Below are 21964 nucleotides of genomic sequence, written 5' to 3'. Positions count from 1 at the left end.
AAACTAAATATATATATAAATTAAAACGTCCTTCCGAAGCGGGCGACGTGATTTCGATTCCGGGGACCGACAGCTTTTTACGGGCGACCTCCACAAAACAACTTTTTTTAGCTGCCGACAAGGCTCGATAAAAAATATTTGTCCATCGATTACGAGCAAATGATGTTCGAGGAAATGTTGCAGCTCAGGCAGGGGCCGATGAGTGTGGATCAATTCACGGACCGCTTCCACGAGTTGACTGTCCGCAGCAAAATCGTTGAAACCGAATAACAAACTTTGGCTCGATACCGCACCAGCTTGCGAAGTGAGCTACGTAGCGAGATGTGGACTGCTCGCTTAATCAACGTTGATGAGGAGGCATACTAGTTGGCTCTCCGTATTGAGAAACAAATAGGTTCTACGGTGATGAAGAAAGTGACGGCAACAGACGCAAGACAAAGAACATGTTACTCCAACTCCTTCCAAAGAGCATCAGCTCCGAAAGATCACTTCAGAGTTGCGGAAAGTGGAAACTTAAAGGGAAAAACAAAGGTTACCAGCGACAGACCCCAGTGTTATAAGCGTAAAGACTTCGGAAACTATGTCGTCGTGTATCCGACAAGAGACAAGAAATTAGCCTTTATCTGCGAGAAGAAGCTACTGGGGGTAGAGGTAGGCGAAGACACGCCGATGAGGATATTCACAGTGAAGAACATTTGAGCGCGTCAGAGCTACCCAGATGCGTAATCAAGAGTGTATTGATGGGATCAAAAAAAGAACTCCAGACCAACCCCAAGTGGCGGCGCACCAATATTTTTCATACACAACTGAAGCATAACAGTCGGGCGTTGAACGTAATAATTGACAACGGGAGTGCCATGAATGTGATTTCTGAAACCGTCGTAGAACGACTAAAATTAAAGACAGAAAAGCACCCTGCTCCCTTTCGGATTAGTTGGGTTAATGAAACTAATTCCGTCCTTGTGAAGAGACGTTGTTTGATTAACTTCTCGCTGGGGAAAACATACGCAGATGAAGCATGGTGCGATGTAATTCCTATGACAGTTTTCCACCTGTTATTGGGGCGACCCTGGCTCTTCGATCGGAAAGTTATTTATGACGGGTACGCCAACACTTACTCCTTTGATTTTAAAGGTAAAAAGTTTGTTTTAGATCCCTTGCAGGTTACGGAATTTGAGGCAAAGACGGAAACGTGCTCAGTTCTGGCGATACACCCATTCACTCGCGCATGCATGACCACCAGATGGTGCTTATGATAGTCACACGTGAGGCGACGCAAGGGGACGATCATGTTCCACCGGAGCTCTCAGCATTGCTGGAAGGATTCCAGGATATCATGCCAGATGAAACGCCAAATCAACTCCCTCTTCTTCGGGAAGTCCAACATGCTATTTACTTGATCTCCGGTTCAAATTTGCCCAACATCCCACACTATCGGATGAGCCCAACGGAAAACAAAGAGCTTAGTCGACAAATTCAACACTTGCTAGACAAAGGGTTTATTCGAGAAAGCCTTAGTCCCTGTGTTGTTCCAATTTTGTTGACACCGAAAAATGATGGTAGTTGGAAGATGTGTGTAGACAGCCGCGCAATCAACAAAATAACCGTGAAGTACCGATTTCCCATCCCACGCCTCGATGACATGTTAGACTCGCTAAGTGGCTCTTTCATTTTCACCAAGTTTGATCTCCGGAGCGGCTATCACCAAATTCGGATACGACCAGGGGATGAATGGAAGACGGCCTTCAAGTTGGGTTGTTCAAATTGTTAGTTATGCCTTTTGGATTAACGAACGCTTCCAGCACGTTCATGCGAGTCATGACGCAAATCCTCAAACCCTTTTTGGGTAAATTTGTTGTAGTATACTTTGATGATATATTAATTTTCAGTCAAAGCGTGTAGGAACATTTGAGTCACATCGAACAGGTAATGAAGGTCTTGAAGGCGGAACAACTCTTTATTAATATGGAGAAGTGTTCGTTTATGAAGACAAGTGTCAAGTTCTTCGGTTTTATCATCTTAGACAAGGGAGTTGAGGTCGATCCTGTAAAAGTGCACGCTGTCCAGGCATGGCCAACACCCGAGAATTTCTCTGAAGTTAGAAGCTTCCACGGTCTGGTCACTTTCTACCGACGATTTATTCGCAATTTCAGCACCATAATGGCCCCAAGCACTGAGTGCTTGAAAAAAAAAATTCTGTGGGGTGTCGCGGCAACAAAAGCCTTCACTGAGATTAAAAAAAATGGGACAAGCACCGGTACTCAAATTGTCAGATTTCTCTAAGATTTTCGAGGTGGCGTGTGATGTTTCGCATGTGGGAATCGGAGTTGTTCTAAGTCAAGAAGGTCATCCCATTGTCTTTTTCAGTGAAAAACTCAACGAGACTCGCAGGCGTTACTGAGTTTATGATATGGAATTTTATGAATTAATTCAAACATTGAAGCACTGGCGGCCTTATTTAATCCATAAGGAATTCATTCTTTATACCAATCACGACTCTTTGAAACACTTAAATTCTCAAAGCAAAATGAATGCAAGACATGCACGTTGAATGGATTACCTGCAGCAATTTGAATTTCTTATTAAGCATAAGTTGGGCGAGCAGAAGGCCTCATGTGTTACATTTATCTACCATCAATACTACAGAATTCGACAGTCTCAAAACCGAGTATGCCGATGACGAAGATTTCAGCAAGGTATGGAATGATCTCAAGCACAATCGGCCATCGGGTAATGACTACATGTTGCAGGAGGACTTATTCTTCAAGTCCCGCCTTTGCATTCCGCGCGGGTCAATGCGAGAGTTTCTAATTTCCAAACTCGATGGTGGGGGTTTGGCGGGACATTTCGGGTATGATAAAACCTATGCTATTGTGGCTGATCGTTTCTTTTTGGCTTTATTAAGGAGAGATGTGAACACCGTGGTTGACCGGTGCCGAGTTTGCCAACTCAATAAAGAGACCAAGCAGCAGCCTAGACTCTACACACCACTTCCCATTCCGGACAAATCACGACAACACATAAGTATGGACTTTGTTCTTGGGTTTCCCAAGACTTTTCGGCAACACGACTCAATCATGGTGGTGGTAGATCGCTTCTCAAAGATGTCCCATTTTGTTCCATGCCACAAAACCTTTGATGCATCCAAAGTTGCAGCAATATTCATGAAGGAGGTTGTCCGTTTACATGGTGTCCTATCCTCCATAGTGTCTGATAGAAATGTCAAATTTGTAAGCTATTTTTGGAAGACTCTGTGGGCAAAAATAGGAACCAAGTTGATGTTTTCAAGTGCATTTCACCCCCAAATTGACGGTCAAACTGAAGTGACCAACAGGAGTTTAGGGAACTTACTACGCTGTCTTGTTGCGGATCACGTTACCAGCTGGGATATGATACTTCCTCATGTAGAGTTTGCCTTCAATAACTCTGTTAATATATCAACAGGTTGTGCTCCATTCGAAGTGGTTTATGGGTTTCGACCCAACACTCCACTAGATATCAACTCATTGTCGTAGCCACCTAGGCCAAGTGAGGCTGCAGTGGATTTTGCTAGTTATATGCAAACTATTCACGAAGAATGCAAGCAACGCTTTACGTTCCACACAAATTCTTATGCAACATCAACAAACTCAAAACGTAAAAATCGTCAATTTAACAATGTGGATCTGGTCCTTGTTCGGTTAAGACCGGAGCGTTTTCCTCCGGGGAGTTTTACCAAGCTTCATGCCTGCTGAGCAGACCCTATTAAATTTATCAAGAAATTAGGAACTAATGCCTATGTTATTGAACTACCCTCCAACTTCGGCATTAGCCCAGTGTTTAACATCGAAAACCTTACTGCATTCAAAGGAGATAACCGTGATTTTTCTGCACTACCAGCTCAAAGCGAATCATCGATCATGCGAATGCCAGAAAATACAATACCACGAGATGAGATTGCTGTCATTTTGGACCACCAATTTGTTTGACTCGCCGGGGAGGATATTTCAAATTCTTAGTCCAATGGAAAAATCGTCCAAATTCGATCTCTGTTTGGTTACAAGCATCTGAGCTCCAACGTTTAAATCCATATCTTTTTGTTCTTTACTGTCAACATAACTAGTCAGAGTCAAGTTCTTCAGGAGCACCGACAATTGATGCAAATCCAGAGGAAATTATGGAGGAGGATTTGGAAACCGAGATAAATCAGGAAGGGCAATAAATCCTAATTTCAAATTCAAAATTCAAATTCGGCAAAAGAAAGTTTTAAAAGTGGTGTTTTAAGAAACTCAATTAAAGGCTCCCGTTTTAAAAGTTAATTAATTTTTTTTTTCGGTTATGTTTTCCTTTATGTTATGTGTTTATTTGTTTTCCTAAAAGTAATTTTATAGTTTATTACCTTCCCAATTGGGATGGGAGGTTTGTAATATGTTTTTATTATTTAAATGGAATAAGAAGAAAGATGAAGGCAGTGACTATTTCTACTAATTCATGATTTCTCTTGAATTTCGTTGGTGAGTTTCCAACAGCTCAGAGGGATTCTGCTTCGCCCCTCTCTTGAGTCCAACGAGATACTGAACTTAAGGGTTAGGCATCAGAAAGTGGCACCCCTTCTAATTGAACATAGTAAAGGAAACCCTATTAATAAGAAACAGGAAAACCTACCAAGTAGCCCATCAAACGGGAATTTTTATTCATATTTCTTTGATAAATTAATTAAATTCTTGCTTGTTTGATCAAAGATTTGACTCCATGGTCTGCAATATATCATTCATAAAGTGTTGAAGTTGAAGACTAAGAACATTTTCTACAGTTTGTTAAGATTTTGACATTTCTTAGATCTCAGTTACATAATTTTGGCCCGCAATAGCAAAATCAACGCATATTATTGTCTTTTTCGGCAACTAGATAACTATGCATTCCCAAGCAAGCTCACAAATTTAATTGAAAGTTAAGAAATCGCATGGAAGGTAATAAGCGAAATAAGAAAAAGGAACTGGAGCTCCAAACCTCGGCTTCTTCCAGCCGGGAGAGGAAAGCACGAGCTAACAATAGAAGGGCAGATGCCATGTCGGATGCATCGCCTCCCACGGAAAGACATGGGAAAGGAGAAAGAATTTCTGGACCTTAGCCGGGAAATTGATGCCGGGCCTCCTGCGCAAGAAGCGGAAGCGTGGAGAGCCATGAAGCAGTCCTGGCTCTCCAGTTCGTTAGATTCTTAGATCCATCTTCTTTCGCAACAAGGACACTGAGGATCAGTGGAGATCAGCTGGAATATAGTGGGAGGCAAAAGAGGAGTGGAGCTCAAAAAAAATCCAGATAATGTCAAGCGAGCACCCCCGCTACAAGGAAGAGTAGTGAGGAAGGAAAACCGAAAGAACGATGCAGGAATTTTTGTTGACAGCGACAGAGAACTGAGGAGACGACACTGAGGGCAACGAGAAGGGAAAATCATAATTGTATTCTTTCCCATTATAACCAGTCTAACTTAATTATAAAATAATAAATAATTCAATTTTATATCTTTCAAAACGAATTTAATTCGATAAAAATATCTATTATTGTATATAGAAAAAATATCTGCACGGATCTCAATGAAATCAAACAGTTCGAAAGGGCCTCCATATTTTCATATCGAAATTTCATATGAAAGATTATCAAGTAACTGGCTAATTTAGCGCACTTGCCCAAGCGATCGATAATCTCATTGAACCTAAACGGCAGGTTAAATAGGACGTCTGATAGAATTGATCAGAAATTTATGCGAACGACGGCTAGAAGTAAAAAATAACTTGTCTTGTTACTTATTATATCGGATGGTCGCAACTATTCATGAAAGTGTTTTGTATTGGAGATGTAGTTATATTAACTACCCAAGATTAAAAAAGGATAAAAAATACCCTCTAACCAAGGAAATAAATCTTTCAAAAATGTGTCAATGTTACATCAAATCTCGCAACTAACACATCTACTAGGCTTTATGCTTGGAGTTTGATTTACTCTTTCACCTCTTTTACCCCAAACATCATTCACCTCCTTAAAAACTATGGTAAATTGGTCAATTCAAGGCTTGACATATTCCTCCTTGTCTTTTGGCTCAAAGGTTTCATCTTTTGTACCAACTAAAAAAAATGATACACTCAAAGGATTGATTATGCTTTAATTTTTGGGTTCTAATAAAAAAAAGACATTATCATGATTGAATGCCTCGTACAATCCCTGATGCATGTAATGCACCATCGAATGGTAAAATCAAAAACATGCATAGATTATCTAACGATGATAGCTATTACAAATGAATTTCTAAGCTTAATATATTAAGCTTAAAAAATATATATATAATCATAACAAAGATGTAAGCACAAACATAATTTACATGTTGACTTTGCATGAGCGTACTCAATGCTGAACTTAGGTAATATTTGGATTAAAACAATAATGATCCAGAGCTTTAAGAATTGGATAAAAAAAGTTGAATACAATCACAACATTTATAACACAACACAAATGAATTCCCCTTCTATATCAAGTGACTTTTGTAGCACTTAATGCTGTTGAAATCTTTTTTTTTTTAATATAAGTCCAAGTTTATATCATTATAAATTCATCTAGCTATGAATGAATTTATAGCTAGATGAATTTATAATAATATAAACTCAAAAGAGATTTTTAAAAATATGGAGGATAAAGATTATAAATTTACAAAATGCAAATTTCACAAAAGAGATTTTAAAAAATAACGAGAGGCACGTATTAATTTAAAATGTTGTTGTAATGTTCAGTATTATATCAATATTTAAGCGCGTATGCTTTATTAGTGTAATGTTGTACATTCATATTCAAAATCATGTCACATCAACCACTTGTTGCAAGAGATTTGCGGAAATTGATTTGAGAGATCCCGAGTAAAACTTAGAACATAAGTGCATAAAAATAATCATAAGAGATGCAATGAATATCAAGATTTACTGTAAGAGAACCCAAGAACAAAAGAAAAAATCATGAAGTCACACCACAAAAAAAAATCTATTATGATGAAAATGAAGAAAATTATGTTAGTTACACCACACTCAAGTTTCTCATCTCTTCCAAGCACTTCAAGACATTCTCTCCACTCTTTAGCAGAACATAAAACAAAATCTAATTTTAACGCCCTCACTTCTGATCAACAGAATCAATACCTAAATCAGAGAACTGCACAAATACTTGGACCGACACTAGGGTGCCGCAAAAGGGTGCAACAACACTCCAAAGGGCACATCGACATTGCTAGTCTTGGCATTTGATCACTGCAAGCTAGAGTGTCATGCTCTCGACTTTGAACATGTACCAAGCACAGCAGAACTACCTTCCAGACATTGGGCGATGTGTGCAATATTTTTTTTTTCAAGATTAGTTCCCCAGAACTCATCCTCAAACTTGAATGACGTCAAGCTTGAACGACAATTGAGCGTTCTAAGCATCCAATTGAGTAACACAAGGACTCCACATAATAACACCACTCCCTTAATGATTTGTAAAAAAACACTTTAAATAATATATTTACTCAAATAAATTTTTTATGACATTTTACCCCAAATAATAAAATCTTTATTTAAATGTAGCAATTTAACAAATTTAAAAACTTTTAAAAGAGCGAGAAATTTACATATAAATCGCCCGTTTCAATGTATTTATATATCTTGCATCTAAAATTTGATACTTTTAGTTATAATATTTTGATGTCATAAAATTATGCATAAAAAGTATATTCTAATTTTAAAAAATTAATAAATATAAACCTACTGATGTAATATTAAAAATTTGATTGCTATGCATGTAAATATATGAGTTGATAGATAAGAATTATGTGGCATAAAATCTGAGACCTTCAACACAAAATGCAAAATGCATGGTAGCCATTAAATCAACACATTATTCTATTATAAAAAGCTATTAAATTAAAATTTGGCCAACAAAGCTTCACAATCCTAAACTCCTAAACACAGACCCTTCCCAGACATCTATATGAAGAGTTGAAATTTAAAAATAAATAAATAAAAAAGACAAAATACAAAATTACAAATCCAAACATCTGAATCTGCTTTGCTGTTTCAGCACCAAGAAAGAAAAGCAATCAGTCAAATACTAACAGTAGGTGCTTCAAAGTAGCCTAACTTCTTCTCAGACAAATCAATCAAAGAAGAGCCATTCTCCTGAGCCGAAGCTTCGGAAGCAGTCGATTCATATGCAGCCGAATGAACTCCGACGGCCGCGCGGCCGGATGGGTCGAGACATTTAGACCAAGCTGCATCCCATTCCACTGCTTTGGCAGAACTGCAAGCCACACTTGGGCCGCCGGGAACCGTCAATCTCGCAGCATTCTGCTCATGAAAATCATCAATCTCATTAAGTAAATCATTTCTGAAATGTGAAGCAGAATTTGAGAATTGGGAGATATGTTTTGAGAAATTTCAGCCAAAAAATGTCATGTTAGAGAATTGATTGTGATTGTTGTGCCTAGTTGTGCTTCAAAGCTGCTCAAGAATTAGCAAAAACTTGGAATGCTAAAGAATTTGGATGAAAATTTGTGCTTTTCACTGCTCTGCATTTTGGATTTGCTGCCACACCACTATTTGGCTACTGTTTTCTTGTTGTTTTACAAAAAAAGTTCATGGTGGAAAGCTGTTTCAGATTTGTTAAAATGTTAACAGTTGCAAGAAAGTGGCATGCCCGTTTTTTTGAGGAGAAAAAATTATTTATAATAACTACAACAGCTTTTAGAATAATTACAGATTCATAAATTGTCTTTCTAAAAAGATGCAGCTGCCTCAAACGAACCCTAAGCCTGGTGGTGTTTGAAGAGTTAAAAATAGGAAAATTTACGTACTTACCGCACAATTCTTATGAATTTATATATCTAACACCGAAATTTTGCTATTTACCTTTATAACATCTCGGTGTCAAAAATTTATGCATAGAAAGATGCATCTGACTTTTAAAAAATTAATAAAGTGGTGTTTTTGATGCAAGGTTAAAGATTCGAGTGTTATGAATGTAAATATCAAACTTTTGGTCTTTGATATGTAAATGCATAAGAATTGTGTGGTATGTATGTAAATGTCCCTTAACAATAATTTCATAATAATGTGGTCAGCATTTGGATTACAGGAGATAAAACGACATTCTCCATTATCCAAAACCTCCAATCCACCTCCAATGGTTCCATAAAAAGCAATATTTTTGCCAACTTCATTCTGTAAATTTTTATTATTTATTCCTTTTTTTTGAATTTCAAGTAAATCAATTAAAATTGGTTACCTACCTTAGGAAATAATTTCTCAAATATAGTGCGGTAGTAGTACGCCTCCTTCGTCGATGGGGTATTCTCGGGATAAACAAAACTCGCATTATTCAGCATGGCATCTGAAACCTGGAACAAAGACGTATTCCAGAATGCATGAGTATGTTTCCATATATCAGAATATCAAAAAACTCAAATTTATCTCAAAATATAATCAATACAAAGAAAGTAAATCAATTGAAAATGTTTAAATCCCAATAATTGAAACCAAAAAAAAGAAAAAATAAAATTGGCATTTACATTAATAGAACCAAATATTTATGTATTTACATATCACACACCGAAACTTCCATATTTACATATATAACACTCACATCTTTAATATCACATCAAAAATAGTACTATTATCATATTTTTTTAAGTGAAATTCATTCTTTCATGCATAGGTTTAAAGCACCAAAATGCTTTGTATGTATGTAAATATGAAAGTTTAGGCGTGAGATATGTAAATACATAAGAATTGTCGGCTAGGAATGTAGTTTTCCCAAAATAAACATTGCAACAATTACATGTTGGTTGGCATGGTCCTTCAAGCCATCAATCCAGCTATAACCAACGCCATCACTGAATTGTTCCTTCTGCCTGTAAAGTATGTGCTAAAAGCCCAAAAGAAGGCAGTAATATCAGTTTTTATAACTTGAAAATGATTGCATTCTGTGAACATAACTATCTACAAATTGACAACCTTGGGCAAGTATGGTCTCTCATTATCATCAAAAGCATTGCGCAATATCCATTTCTCGATCCTGCCAAGATCAGGTCTGATCTGGATTTCATTAAAAAAAATATGAATTTTATAACATGTCAGAGAATCATATAAATAGAACATGTACATTGTCAGAAACACAGCGCAAGGTATGGTAGAGCTAGATGATTGCTTGGGCTCTATATTTGCAGGACAATATTAAACAATTGGATCAGCATATAATTTATATCTACTTTAAAGTAATTCATCAGCACAAAATATCATAAATAAATAAATGCTTCGGTGAAGAGAGATAGAATTGAAACTAAATAAGAAAAAAATGTTAAAAACATTTCATGATTTTATCAAAATGGAAAGATAACAAAGTGAATAGAGTGAAGAGGTTATAGAGATTTGTAGCCTATAACATGAACCATTTTCTTTCATACAAAAAGGAAAATGATACAAAAATGCTTCGTAAACAGAAACTATATATAACAGTAAAGATGAAAAATCTAACTGCATACCTGTCCGACCTTCATTATTAATCCTATTTCATTCAAAGACTCAACCTTTGTATTAAACAAAAATAGAAATTTATAAACCATTTACATACAATTAGGAACCCTAATTGTCTTTCATTTTACCATAATTTATGGATTAATGCTTGATAAATTCTAGTGCATCTTTACACGAGTTTGAACTAGACCGATTAGAAAGCCAGAAATTACCATTTTCCATTCAGGATCAATATCCATTGCTACTTTGACAAAATTCTTGTCGAGAAAAGGAACCCGAGCCTCTAGACCCCAAGCGGATGTTGCTTTGTTGGCTCTCAAGCAATCATACAGATGAAGAGATTTGATCTACAGTTAGAAGTACACAAATCTATTAAGCACATAAGTTTGAGCAGAAATAAAAAGAGGAAATTTACATACGAACCACACAAATCTTATGAATTGGCATGTATAACATCTAAGTTTGATATTTACATTTATAACACCATGGTGCAGTAAACCTATGAATAAGATGCATTTGACTTTCAAAAAGTTAGTAAATATCATATTTTTTGTGTTGTTAAAGATTTGACGGTTATGACCGTAAATATTAAAGTTTAGGTGTTAGATGTATTATAGGCCCCAAAAGGCACCCACGCCTGTTCAGTCTGAATAACAGGACACCCAAATAGGGAAGGTGAATTAAGGTAGAACTGAAGACCATAAATGATGAGATTTTCTTACTAGGACCCTATTAGATCAATTGATGAGAAAAGCTGTGCATTATAAGCTTACGAACTGCTATTCATGAAAACATTAAGGGGCATTTACCTACATACCAACCTATTCTTATGTATTTACATATCTAACACCTCTAACACCTAAACTTTGCTTAACACCTAAACTTTGCTTTTTCACATTTATACCACCAAAATCTTTCATATCACACCAAAAGCACTACAATTTTAATGTTTAAAAGTGAAATACATTTCATGTTCAAGTAAGATAGCATATATGTAAGAACTGAAGTTTAGGTGTTAGATATGTTGATACATAAGAATTCAGTGTTATGTATGTAAATCTTCCAAACATTAATCCCTAACATCGCACAAACAATGTGAAGGATGTAGTAGGTGAACGCAGACCAAGAAAAAAAAAACCAACAGCATGGTAGAAACATTCCATAATATCACTTATATGAACATTAATCACCCAAGGCAATTGTGATCAGTGAAGAAAAAATATGGCATTCGTTAAGCATCACACAACAATATTATATGCATGCAATTAGATGCAGGAAGTTGGGGACTCTATCCACAATAAAACTTTAAGAAGGATGCATTATTCAAAACAAAAACACTTCTGAAAATTCCTAATAAGAATATCTTACGCAGGGCGCAGGATGCCGGCAGATCAACAATAAATTTTCAAAAAAGCTCTGATCAAGACTCTCAAAGATCAAATTCTCGTCCAACCAAATCATAGCATTTAATTTCATTTTTTTTTTTCTTTTTAAAGACAATAAGGGATATGCTTAATACTATCACGGGAAATTTACATAGGTAGCACATAATTCTTATATATTTAGACCCCTAAAATTTCATATTTACATGCATAACACTTTCGTGCTTTAAGCCTATGCATGAAAAGATGCATTTCACTTTTAAAAAGTCATAGTAATGTTATTTTTTATCTGATATTAAACATTTGAGTGCTATGCATGTAAATATAAAAATTTAGGTGAGGTATGTAAATACACAAGAATTTTGTGCCATGTATCTAAATGTCCCTAATTTCAAATGGCTGCCCTAAGCCATGAAAACTCAAATGCATCATACCTTACGACACGTTTCAAGGTGGAACTCCTCCTTGTTCGGTGCTTTATGGAAATATAGATAGCCTCCAAATATTTCATCAGAACCTTCCCCAGAAAGAACCATCTTTACACCCAAAGACTTTATTTTCCTAGACATAAGAAACATTGGGGTGCTTGCTCTAATAGTGGTCACATCAAATGTCTCTACATGATAGATAACTTCTTCAAGAGCATCAATGCCTTCCTGTCCAATGAGAAAAGAAAAACAGATTAAACTGCAACTCAAATCTCATTCTCTATTTCCATTTTCAAACAGCAATAGTATTACACCCTACTACCTGAACTGTGAAGTGGAACTCATGATGAAATGTTCCGAGATAATCTGCGACTTCTCTCGCCGCTTTTAAATCCGGAGAACCCTGTTCAAATCATAAATCTAAGAAGCTTATCAACAAAAAAAAAAGAAATTAAAAAAAAAATTCTCTTTATTCACTATATTGATAAATTTGCTGATAACCACAGTAATTTAACAAATTCCAAATCCAACCCCAGCCCAACATACATACTTGCAAGCTCATGCCAAATCTGTAAATGTAATACAAGATATGTGCACTTTTCCGTCAAACCACAAAAGTACATATTGCACAACTAGATTACAGAAATATATGTTGAGAGCCTTCTACCATACAACTTGTATTTAAAAATTAGCTCTCATAAGCATTACTACACATAAGACCCTGTCATCAATCAAATGACCAGAAAAATAACAAACATAATGACATATAGAGTCAACAATTAATGATGCCTTCAAAAGCAATTTGTGCAAAAAAACTTAAAAAAATCAGTAGCTACAACGTGATAGTCAGTAAACATGGTCCAAAGCAAGGCCGTGGTGGACCTTGGATTCAGCTTTTGCTTAAAATACCATTTTCAACAGCTTTAATGGTTTTGCACTCTATTTTGGATTTCTACTTTGCATATTTAATTATAATCAGAACTTAATAAAATTTTTAATAAGTAAATGTTACTGAAACTTAAGAAAAGTAGTAAAATCTGCTTAATCAATCTGGATAGTGGATAAACCAGCAGTAAATATAAGTTTTCTTTTTACAAAAAATAAATACCTCAAGATACTAATGTTATATTAAAAACGGTATATATAATTATGAAAAATATGAATTAACTGGGATCATTTGAAACGGAACAAAAAGAAAAAAAAATACTTTGATAATTACAGCTTATGAAACAATTAAATTCAAATCCTTTGCCATTTGAATTTTATGCAGGACCCATATGTCTGCTTAAAAGCAACGCAATTGCCATGTATCTCTCTAAAATAGGTGTGCAATGCAGAGCATCTCAAATTTCACACTTAGGCAAATGCACGTTCTGAAAAAAGTTTCAAGCCTCACATTTGACCAAGGATATCATACCTTCGATCAAGAGAAAATTTCTTCATTTAAATATAACACCTAATGGACTTCTCATATTCATCTTAATGATCCTAATTAACTAAGTGGGGTCCTAAAGAACCATAATGTACAAAAAAAGAGCCCCAAGGAATAAGGAAAGGATCATGAGATGACATTACTCAAAGAATCTAGACAATTAACAAAAGACTTCCAAGTCCAAGGTCATATAAATAAACAGAATTAGCAAATAGGATGCATTGAGCTCTAAATTTTGCCTCATAATCATAATTAGCCTAAGAAATTATTTGGGTTGGTTTTATATTCCTATTGAGTGCTACATGATATTTGCTCAATTTTGCAAAAATATTTTTGTAAAACAAAAATTAATCATGTTACCTTTGGTCAACCCTTTTCCTTCCTAATTCTTCCTGCATAATTTTATCAAACCATTTTATTTTGGATTTCTTACCCGTTGTTATATGTGCCTAAACCACCCAAATATATTTCCTAAACCACCCAAATATATTTACCAATAACGTATCTTCAATATCTGCTTACCCCCTTTGTCTCCATAAGTCAATCATTTCTCAGTTTATCCCTTCTAATTTTACCAAAAATCTATCTTAATTTGCACTTTCATATCTACCATACTCAACTTGATTATTATTAACTTCCTGATCACCCAAATCCCATACCAGATAATATTTCTGTTTAAATAAAGGTTTATTAAATTTATCTTTAAATATTTATTATATACTTCACATGGTACATCTTATACCCTTCATGTTTAAAGAAGTTGTCTCAACCATAGGAGTTATATTGAAATTTATATATTAATTCTTTCATATAATAAATCCAAGAAACCTAAATCTGTCACATGTTAGCATTACTTGATCTTCAACAATATTGACACATTACATACATACTCATTATTCCTTTAACAAATCTTGAGCATCTTATCTTCTAACTATTTTATCCTTTGTTATAACCATTAACATCTTCCAATAAAAAATCTCACATATTAATATTTTCTGTAAGTATCTCAATTGTCAATAAAATAGTGTAAACCAAATATTGATCCCCATTAAAACCCTAATACAATTCAAAACTTTTTTAATCGCTTCACAAGAAAAGCTAATGCTAATCAATGATACATCATATATTAAAAATAAATGTTTTTATAAGTTGTGATCCAAAACAAAAATGCCCAAAATAATAACAAGATGGATACCTTATAGGAAAACATAAAAAATAGCTTATTTTAGAAATCAGACAAATCTGATTTATCAATTGTAAAAAGCAATTGTCTTGGATTAAGTGCAAGGGTATGACATTGTTCTCAACATGATCTACTATTCTCTTTTAACACTTTTCACGGCAACGTGTGGCAGTAGGCTGGACGAGGCACTGAAAGCTGGTTTGACTAAGGTTATAAATTTAATAGGGTTAGCAGTAGGATTTTTGGTGCTTGAATTTGATTGGCAGTTGGTTTGGCGAGATGTAGAAAGCCTAATTATTTTATATTTGAGTAGTCCATTTTTTGGGAGTTTAAAAGATGATTTTGGATTCAATTTTGAAGTTGTCAGATGTAAGAATTTGAAAGAAAGATGTTGATGCGTTACAAATGAAGTTGGAAGGCTGGAAGGAAGGGGGAATGCTATGCATGGGAAGCAGAAAGTGCTGAGATTCAATGACGAGAAAAGAAAAGTTCACTGTTTGTTCTAGAAAAGAAATAGAGAAAAAAGGCACCTAAGTAACAGCTTAAACCATAAAATCATAAATTCTGAAATTTAATTCAAAACAGAAAAAAATGCTATTAATAAAAGAATGTTTGCTCTTCACCAACTTAAAGGACATCTCAATTTTTTATCAAGGAATTCACATCTATGACAGAATTTTCTTCATTTATAAATCATTCAACAACATCTTCAAGTCATCTTAGCAATCCCTATAAAGAGCAGAATAGCAATCGACTGAAATGCTTTGTCCAAAATAAGAAGGGGCATTTACATGCACACCACTCAATTCCTATGTATTTACTATTAACACCTAAACTTTATCTTTTACATTTATAACAACCAAATCTTTTATAACACATAAAAAATACCACATTTTAATGCTTAAAAGGTAAAGCACACCATTTCATGCATAGGTAAAGTGGTATGCATGTAAAACTTCCAAATAAAAAATAACCTGCACAAAAGGCTGCATAAGTGAACCAATTAACAAAAGAACCTTGGAACTCCAAGGATACAACAAACAAAAATATAACCAATAAATACATGAGCAAAACTTCAAGGCAATCAGGCGTCAACATCAAGCACATAGTGAACATGACATGTGCAAATTAAACCCAGCCTAATGCCCCGAATTCTTTGATTTCTAACTAGCACTGTAAAAAGCCACTGGATAAACATGATATTTGGTCAATAGATAAAAACCATGGTCAAGAACCAAGTTGAAATCCAATATTGAAATTTACTTTAAAATGCCATGCAATCTATTCTAAGTTTTGTTAAGGAAAACTCCGAAGAAAAGAACTTTTCATCATTAAACCACCGAAAATAAAGATTAAAATCAGTTTAAGTTGTAGTACTAAGAAGCCAGAGAACCTTTAACCCAATGCAGAACGTGTGTAGCTTAGATCCCCATTGCTTAGCAAAGTTTGACTCACTCAGGTGGCGAGAAGCAACCGAAGCAACAAGAGAAGAGTCTAATCCACCAGACAACAGAACTCCAAAAGGTACATCAGTCATCAGCCTCTTTACAACTGCCTGCAAGACAGAGTAAAAAGAGTAAATAACGCATCAAAAAATTAAATTAAATTTTAGACACATACCACAACATTAAAATAAATGAACTCAACAAGATGTATCCCAAATCAATTTACCCAATGAAGAATTAAGAATAAAAGATCCTTATAATATCATTATGAGAAGCAAAGTGATATAACAGTTCTGAAAAGTATAGGAGAATTAAGTCTAAGGCATAAAATAAAGTTACAGATAGACAAAGGTTTGAGTCACATCACATAGAAGTCTGAGACTGAAGCCGTTTTATACAGGAAGATCAATGAAACTTATTTTCACATTAAGGCAATCATTTAAAACAACTAAAAAGCATGTTGATGTAAACATGATTCAGATGTTGGTTGAGTTAAAGACAGAATGGGTTAACAAAGGGCAAACTCAAAACTTCCAAAACTTGACACAAATTTTGCATAATGAACATAATGAGATGTGAGTCCTTTATCCATGGTGGTCTAAGTCCTCTATCCGTGTTGTTTATCCCAATTGCTCCGTAGAAAAAGAATCACGATTAGATTCTTCTGACTGGGTTGTTTGTTGTCAACTAACACCTTTAAATTATTATCACAACTGCAGCACTTATATTCCTCAATAGCTTTACCCCTTGAGTTGTAAAATATAAAATACATTTGATATGGCATCAAGCTCTCTGTTAGCTAATATTAACTAAAATTATTCCCCTTGGGCAAATATTACCTCAAGTATATAAGATCCCTTAGAAGATGCAACCCATGACTATTGATAAGGATTCATAGGTAAAATTGGGTTGACTATCTCCCTTGATTAATTAGATCAAAAACTGATAAAAGAGATGACGAAACTATGAGATCATGGTCTGGTTTGTCATCATTCTCCTACCAGCCGCTTCAAGTTCCTGGGGATAAATTTTCATTATTTTAAACCTAAATTATTTACCACTATATGCTAAGTCTAAATGCATTAATGCCTGATAAGTAGCATTAATTGAAAGTTCTCAATTATTGAGGGGGGTAATTAATCATAAAGACATGTGCCTATGGGAAACATTGAACTCCAAATCTTAAAATCCTCACAAAATGATGACGAAATCTCTAAGTTGACTTATATATTATCTCATTCTTCTTCTAAGAAAATACCTCAAAACAACACTAAACTCTCAACAAGAGGTTGGGATGCTAATTTTGTAGCTCACATATAAATTTTATGATCGTAAAAAAGCCAAATTTTGAGATACAAACTATGGCAATAACACATGCATTAAGTTGAATTTGCTTGACTTGTGAAGAGAAAAACCTCCATGATTCATGGAGGAACGTAGAAATAACAAGCACACAATTTACATCCTTGACCAACCATGACCATACAACAAAAGCTAGGTCCTCATGGAATAACTAGCTCTACCGACTTAGCGAAGAATTTGGTGCTCAATGTGGTAATTGTTAGGCCCTGTGATCATTTTAATCTTGGTCACAAAATACTAGGGGCATTTAACTCAAGCCAGAATGATTTTAAGGTCATTAGTTCAAAGCATTAGAATTTTGGAATTTTTTTAAAATTGTGAACTTAAAGATGATCCAATAGCACGTTGATTATTTTTAATAGTAGAATTGCAGCTTTATAAAATTTTAGAGACCTTCCAAAATTTTTTTGAGATTTCCTGGTAATTTCCATGGGATTTAAAGCGTAAAATTAGAGATATTGATTGCAAAAAAATAGTTTTTGACATTTGATCTACCATATGACGCACACTGGTATGCCAAAGTGTTGCATCAACCTCCAGCAGTTTTTTCACTTCTGATAAGCCAAAGCGTTACATTAGCCTCCAGAAGTATTATACTTGCAGCCAAAAATGCTACATTTCATCCTTTATATGGTCTTTGAAAAGTGTGCAAACAAAAGCAGCGTATATATGATTAATCCAAACTAGACTCAAAATGAACATATTGTATATACGATTGTCCCCAATTTATATACGATCAAGCCAGATTTTTATACCTCAGATTATTGCCCTAAACATTTATTCAATTGCAATCAAATGTTAAAATAACAACGTATAACAGCAATTGCAATGAACTGATGACTGGCCTCAAACCAGGAATATAATGTTCTCTAATATGTTCAAGAGAAATAATTAACTATGGGACCTTGTGCTCATGAAATGCCTTAAAAAAAGGGAATAAATTCTAAATTGAGGGCGGGCAAAATCTCCAAGTAATATTTATCAACAACACAAAATGCCTCCTAGAAATTCATCCTTGGATTACTAGAAATTTTAATATTTATTGGGAAATAGAGAGTTTTCACAAGGCTGAGTTATATGAATAGAATTAATATCATACTAACCAACAAGTTTAGTCAAACATTATAAGATTCTAAATTGCCACCAAATCACTTGCTAGAGTTGGTCTATGTATAATTTTTTTCTAAATTGATTCAAAGAGCTTAGCATAAAACAAAGCTGGAAACACATAAAAGTGGAAACATCATCAGAAAAATTACTTGCTCATAATGGCATAGAGAAGATTAAGAAAATTCATATAACAGAAAACATCACAACAAGCAAATCAAATCATAGTAATCTTATCGCAGTATTGGATGTATTCGTGTGAATTTCTAAACACAACGGCATTGATAAATTAGTAATTTCTGCCATATTGGCAAAGAAAATTTGAAAAAAGTTATGCTAAGCAGAAAGGCAAAAGAAAACTGTATAAACCTTCTCAAATGCTTGTCGCAAAACCTTCGGATCATAAGCACTTGATGGTATGCGCTCTAAAAACCAAAGCGGATTATACCACCTCTGAAGCCCACCTGAATAAAATCACAGAAATTTCAAGAAAATAAGAAGTTTAGTTTGAGCTGCAAATATGGCAAGTCGCAAAATTTATTGCTTATACATGAGATTTCTTACTTAAGAATGAAAGAAAACATCAGTAGACTGTTAGTTCTAAAGGAAACTTAGAGCTCAGCCAGAAGAAGAACCTTTTTTGCTAGAATATATATGACCAGGAGGAAAGGAAATGAATCGTTCACAATCATCACTTAAGGCTTTCATTTCTGAAGCAAACCAAATAGACCCTGCAAAAGTAAAGTAAGCATGGTATTAGAAGCGTGGAAATCAAACATATATTATTAAACATGAAATATGGTAAAAATGAAGTATGGCATTCATTTAATTGAAATAAATGAAACAGAATCAATATGAGTTAAATACTGAGTGTTTTAGAAAACATAGTCATTATGAGGCTTTTTAACTTTGAAGCGAGAAATTTAAGGGGCGAGAAATGGGGAATAAGCCTCAAGAAATTTCTATTATTACTACAATATGAACAGAAAAATATGATTAAAAAAATAAAAAGTTATCTAAATTCTAAAATACAAACAATTTGAAAAAAAGGGAGATGATTTTTTAAAATAAAAAGGCATAGCATACGTAAGATAAGGGGTGTGAGAAAAACTTGCTGATCGGAAAACCCAAAAAAAAGAAAATTAAACTAATTGACATAGTTTGGGTTTAAATTTTTGTAAAACTGAAATAAGACAATCAAAGATTAAAAATATGTATAACCTAAAATACTAGAAGTTGAACATTTAGGGTCCGTTTGGCGTGGCGCGGCTTTATCCTCGCGGTGCGGCCGGAGGCTGCCGAAGAAGATTGTTTGGCGCGGCATTTCATCTACGGCGACCGCGAATCTGAACGAAAAGCGGGCCGCGGGATCGACCCCGCGGCCTCGCTTCCCACCCGCGGCCCCGCCTTTTCTCCTTCGGCGTTATACCCCGGTGCCCTCGATTTTGCATCTCGTTCGGCGAAGCCATAATTCATTCCCCTCTTCCCCGATCTGTTTCGATCGATCTATATTTCTTTCTCCATCTGGATCTCCTCAGATTTTCCGCGCATCTCTAACCAAGTTGAAGAAGAAGACAAAGACGAAGAAGAAGAAGAAGAACAGAGATGATGGAACTATTTGTCCTCGGCTGCGCCGGCGTTGTGGTGCTCCTCCATAGCGCCAATTTCTTATTCCATGCTCTATCTCGTAAGATCGGCTTCCAATCTTTCAGGTTGAGCTTCTTCTCCTCTGTTTCCCTCCTTTTTTTTTCCTTTTACTGCTGCTAATCTGACTATATTTGAAACCGGAAACAGATCTCTCAATTTTTGCTGGTGTTTTTCATACGGTTTCTGTTTCGATTTTTGTTCTAATTTCTCTTATTTGGGTTTTTGATTTCGTGTCTGTAGCTTCCTTGGATTCATCGGATGATTGGGGGAATCAATGAATTGGTTGCTGCAGTAATGCTCCAAATCTGTTGATTCCAGTAGTTCAATGATGAGCATTGAACTTCGATGACAAAGTCTGATAAAATGTAATTTAATTTTTATGCTAAATATTCTTGTTTTTTAGTGTTGTTGGATTTATCATTAAATATCCCAGTTATTTAGTGCAAGTATGTATAAATCAATGAAATGTGAATTTATCTGCAATTTTCATTGTGCTTGATATTATTTTTGAAATCTTTTCTCAGAAATTCATATAATATTGTGCATATTTTGTTTATTGTGAATCTCAAAACGCTTGGGATTGAAATTTGCTCTTCAACATAAAAAATATATAAAGTTATTTAACAGTTAATGATGACCAAAATCATTATTGATTTTTAACATGGCATCTTGCTTAACCTTTAAAATGTTAAGATAATTTTTGCAGTGGTTAGCATTCGCTCCAATCACAGGACCTCAAAGCCTTCTCAAACGAATCCTAAATGTTGTACCTATTCATGAGCATCTCGTCGAAGGTAACATTGCATCCATTAATTTAAATCCAGTTTTATTGATTCGTTGGCAAAGAAAGACAAAACTGTTATACATTTCGCAAAATGACCAAGTGCGAAGATAAATTTTATAATTTTAGCCCCTTTCTTTAGGCCAACATGCATGGCCCGCCCTCTTAAACATGGGCCATTCATGGTGGGCATTATGTTTCATGCCCCCATGTACATGAATGTCTCAAATTTAGACATGATTTCTTACGTATTGACTTATGTAAGACCTAAATTCTAATATTTACATGATTTATTTACCCAATATATTTATCATTATGTTTTCCTTGAATTTCCCTTTGGATTGTGCCATGCCTTTGATGGTAATCACTGCTTTCATTTGCCATTGGTTGGGACATGTTCGGATATGATATTTTGAATTTCCCTCTTAAACATGGGTCATTTCATTAGCATATGTGTTCTTATTCATAAACAGATGTTGTTAGCACTTTGGGGTCTTACTAAAGCTCCAAAATAATGGTTGTTATATCATTCTTTTAAACAGTTTTACCAAACAGGGGTAGTATGGTCTTTTTATCATAAACAACTGTCTGACAGCTGGTTTCACGCAGCTGTACCAAACAGACAGCCAGCTTCCCCGCAGCTGCTTCCTAGGGCAGGCCGGGGCGGCGGC

At 35.0% G+C, this 21964-nt stretch overlaps 2 protein-coding genes across 3 annotated transcripts in view; both read right to left on the bottom strand.

Annotated features, from left to right (window-relative positions):
- The window catches only part of LOC110028515 (probable fructokinase-6, chloroplastic), a 52456-nt gene extending 47023 nt beyond the window's left edge, over positions 1–5433 (bottom strand). For both annotated transcript variants that reach the window (XM_020730402.1, XM_020730403.1), the window contains exon 1: positions 4990–5433. In XM_020730402.1, the coding sequence (XP_020586061.1) occupies positions 4990–5164 (175 nt within the window). In that variant the 5' untranslated portion in view covers positions 5165–5433. The remainder of the gene's footprint in view (positions 1–4989) is intronic.
- Positions 5434–7885: 2452 nt separating this feature from the next.
- The window catches only part of LOC110028536 (asparagine synthetase [glutamine-hydrolyzing] 2), a 48003-nt gene continuing 33924 nt past the window's right edge, over positions 7886–21964 (bottom strand). Inside the window, exons 5-14 of the mRNA XM_020730434.1 lie at positions 19501–19596; positions 19235–19329; positions 16345–16506; positions 12659–12739; positions 12343–12564; positions 10739–10873; positions 10008–10088; positions 9832–9918; positions 9284–9391; positions 7886–8342 (exon numbers count right to left, since the gene is read on the bottom strand). Of these exons, the coding sequence (XP_020586093.1) occupies positions 8100–8342; positions 9284–9391; positions 9832–9918; positions 10008–10088; positions 10739–10873; positions 12343–12564; positions 12659–12739; positions 16345–16506; positions 19235–19329; positions 19501–19596 (1310 nt within the window). The 3' untranslated portion in view covers positions 7886–8099. The remainder of the gene's footprint in view (positions 8343–9283; positions 9392–9831; positions 9919–10007; positions 10089–10738; positions 10874–12342; positions 12565–12658; positions 12740–16344; positions 16507–19234; positions 19330–19500; positions 19597–21964) is intronic.

The sequence above is a fragment of the Phalaenopsis equestris genome, unplaced genomic scaffold (assembly GCF_001263595.1).
Source record: "Phalaenopsis equestris unplaced genomic scaffold, ASM126359v1 Scaffold000513, whole genome shotgun sequence".
Classification (NCBI taxonomy): Eukaryota; Viridiplantae; Streptophyta; class Magnoliopsida; order Asparagales; family Orchidaceae; genus Phalaenopsis; species Phalaenopsis equestris.
The sequence above is the reverse complement of the archived record's forward strand: the minus strand, read 5'-3'. Positions and strand labels throughout refer to the sequence as shown.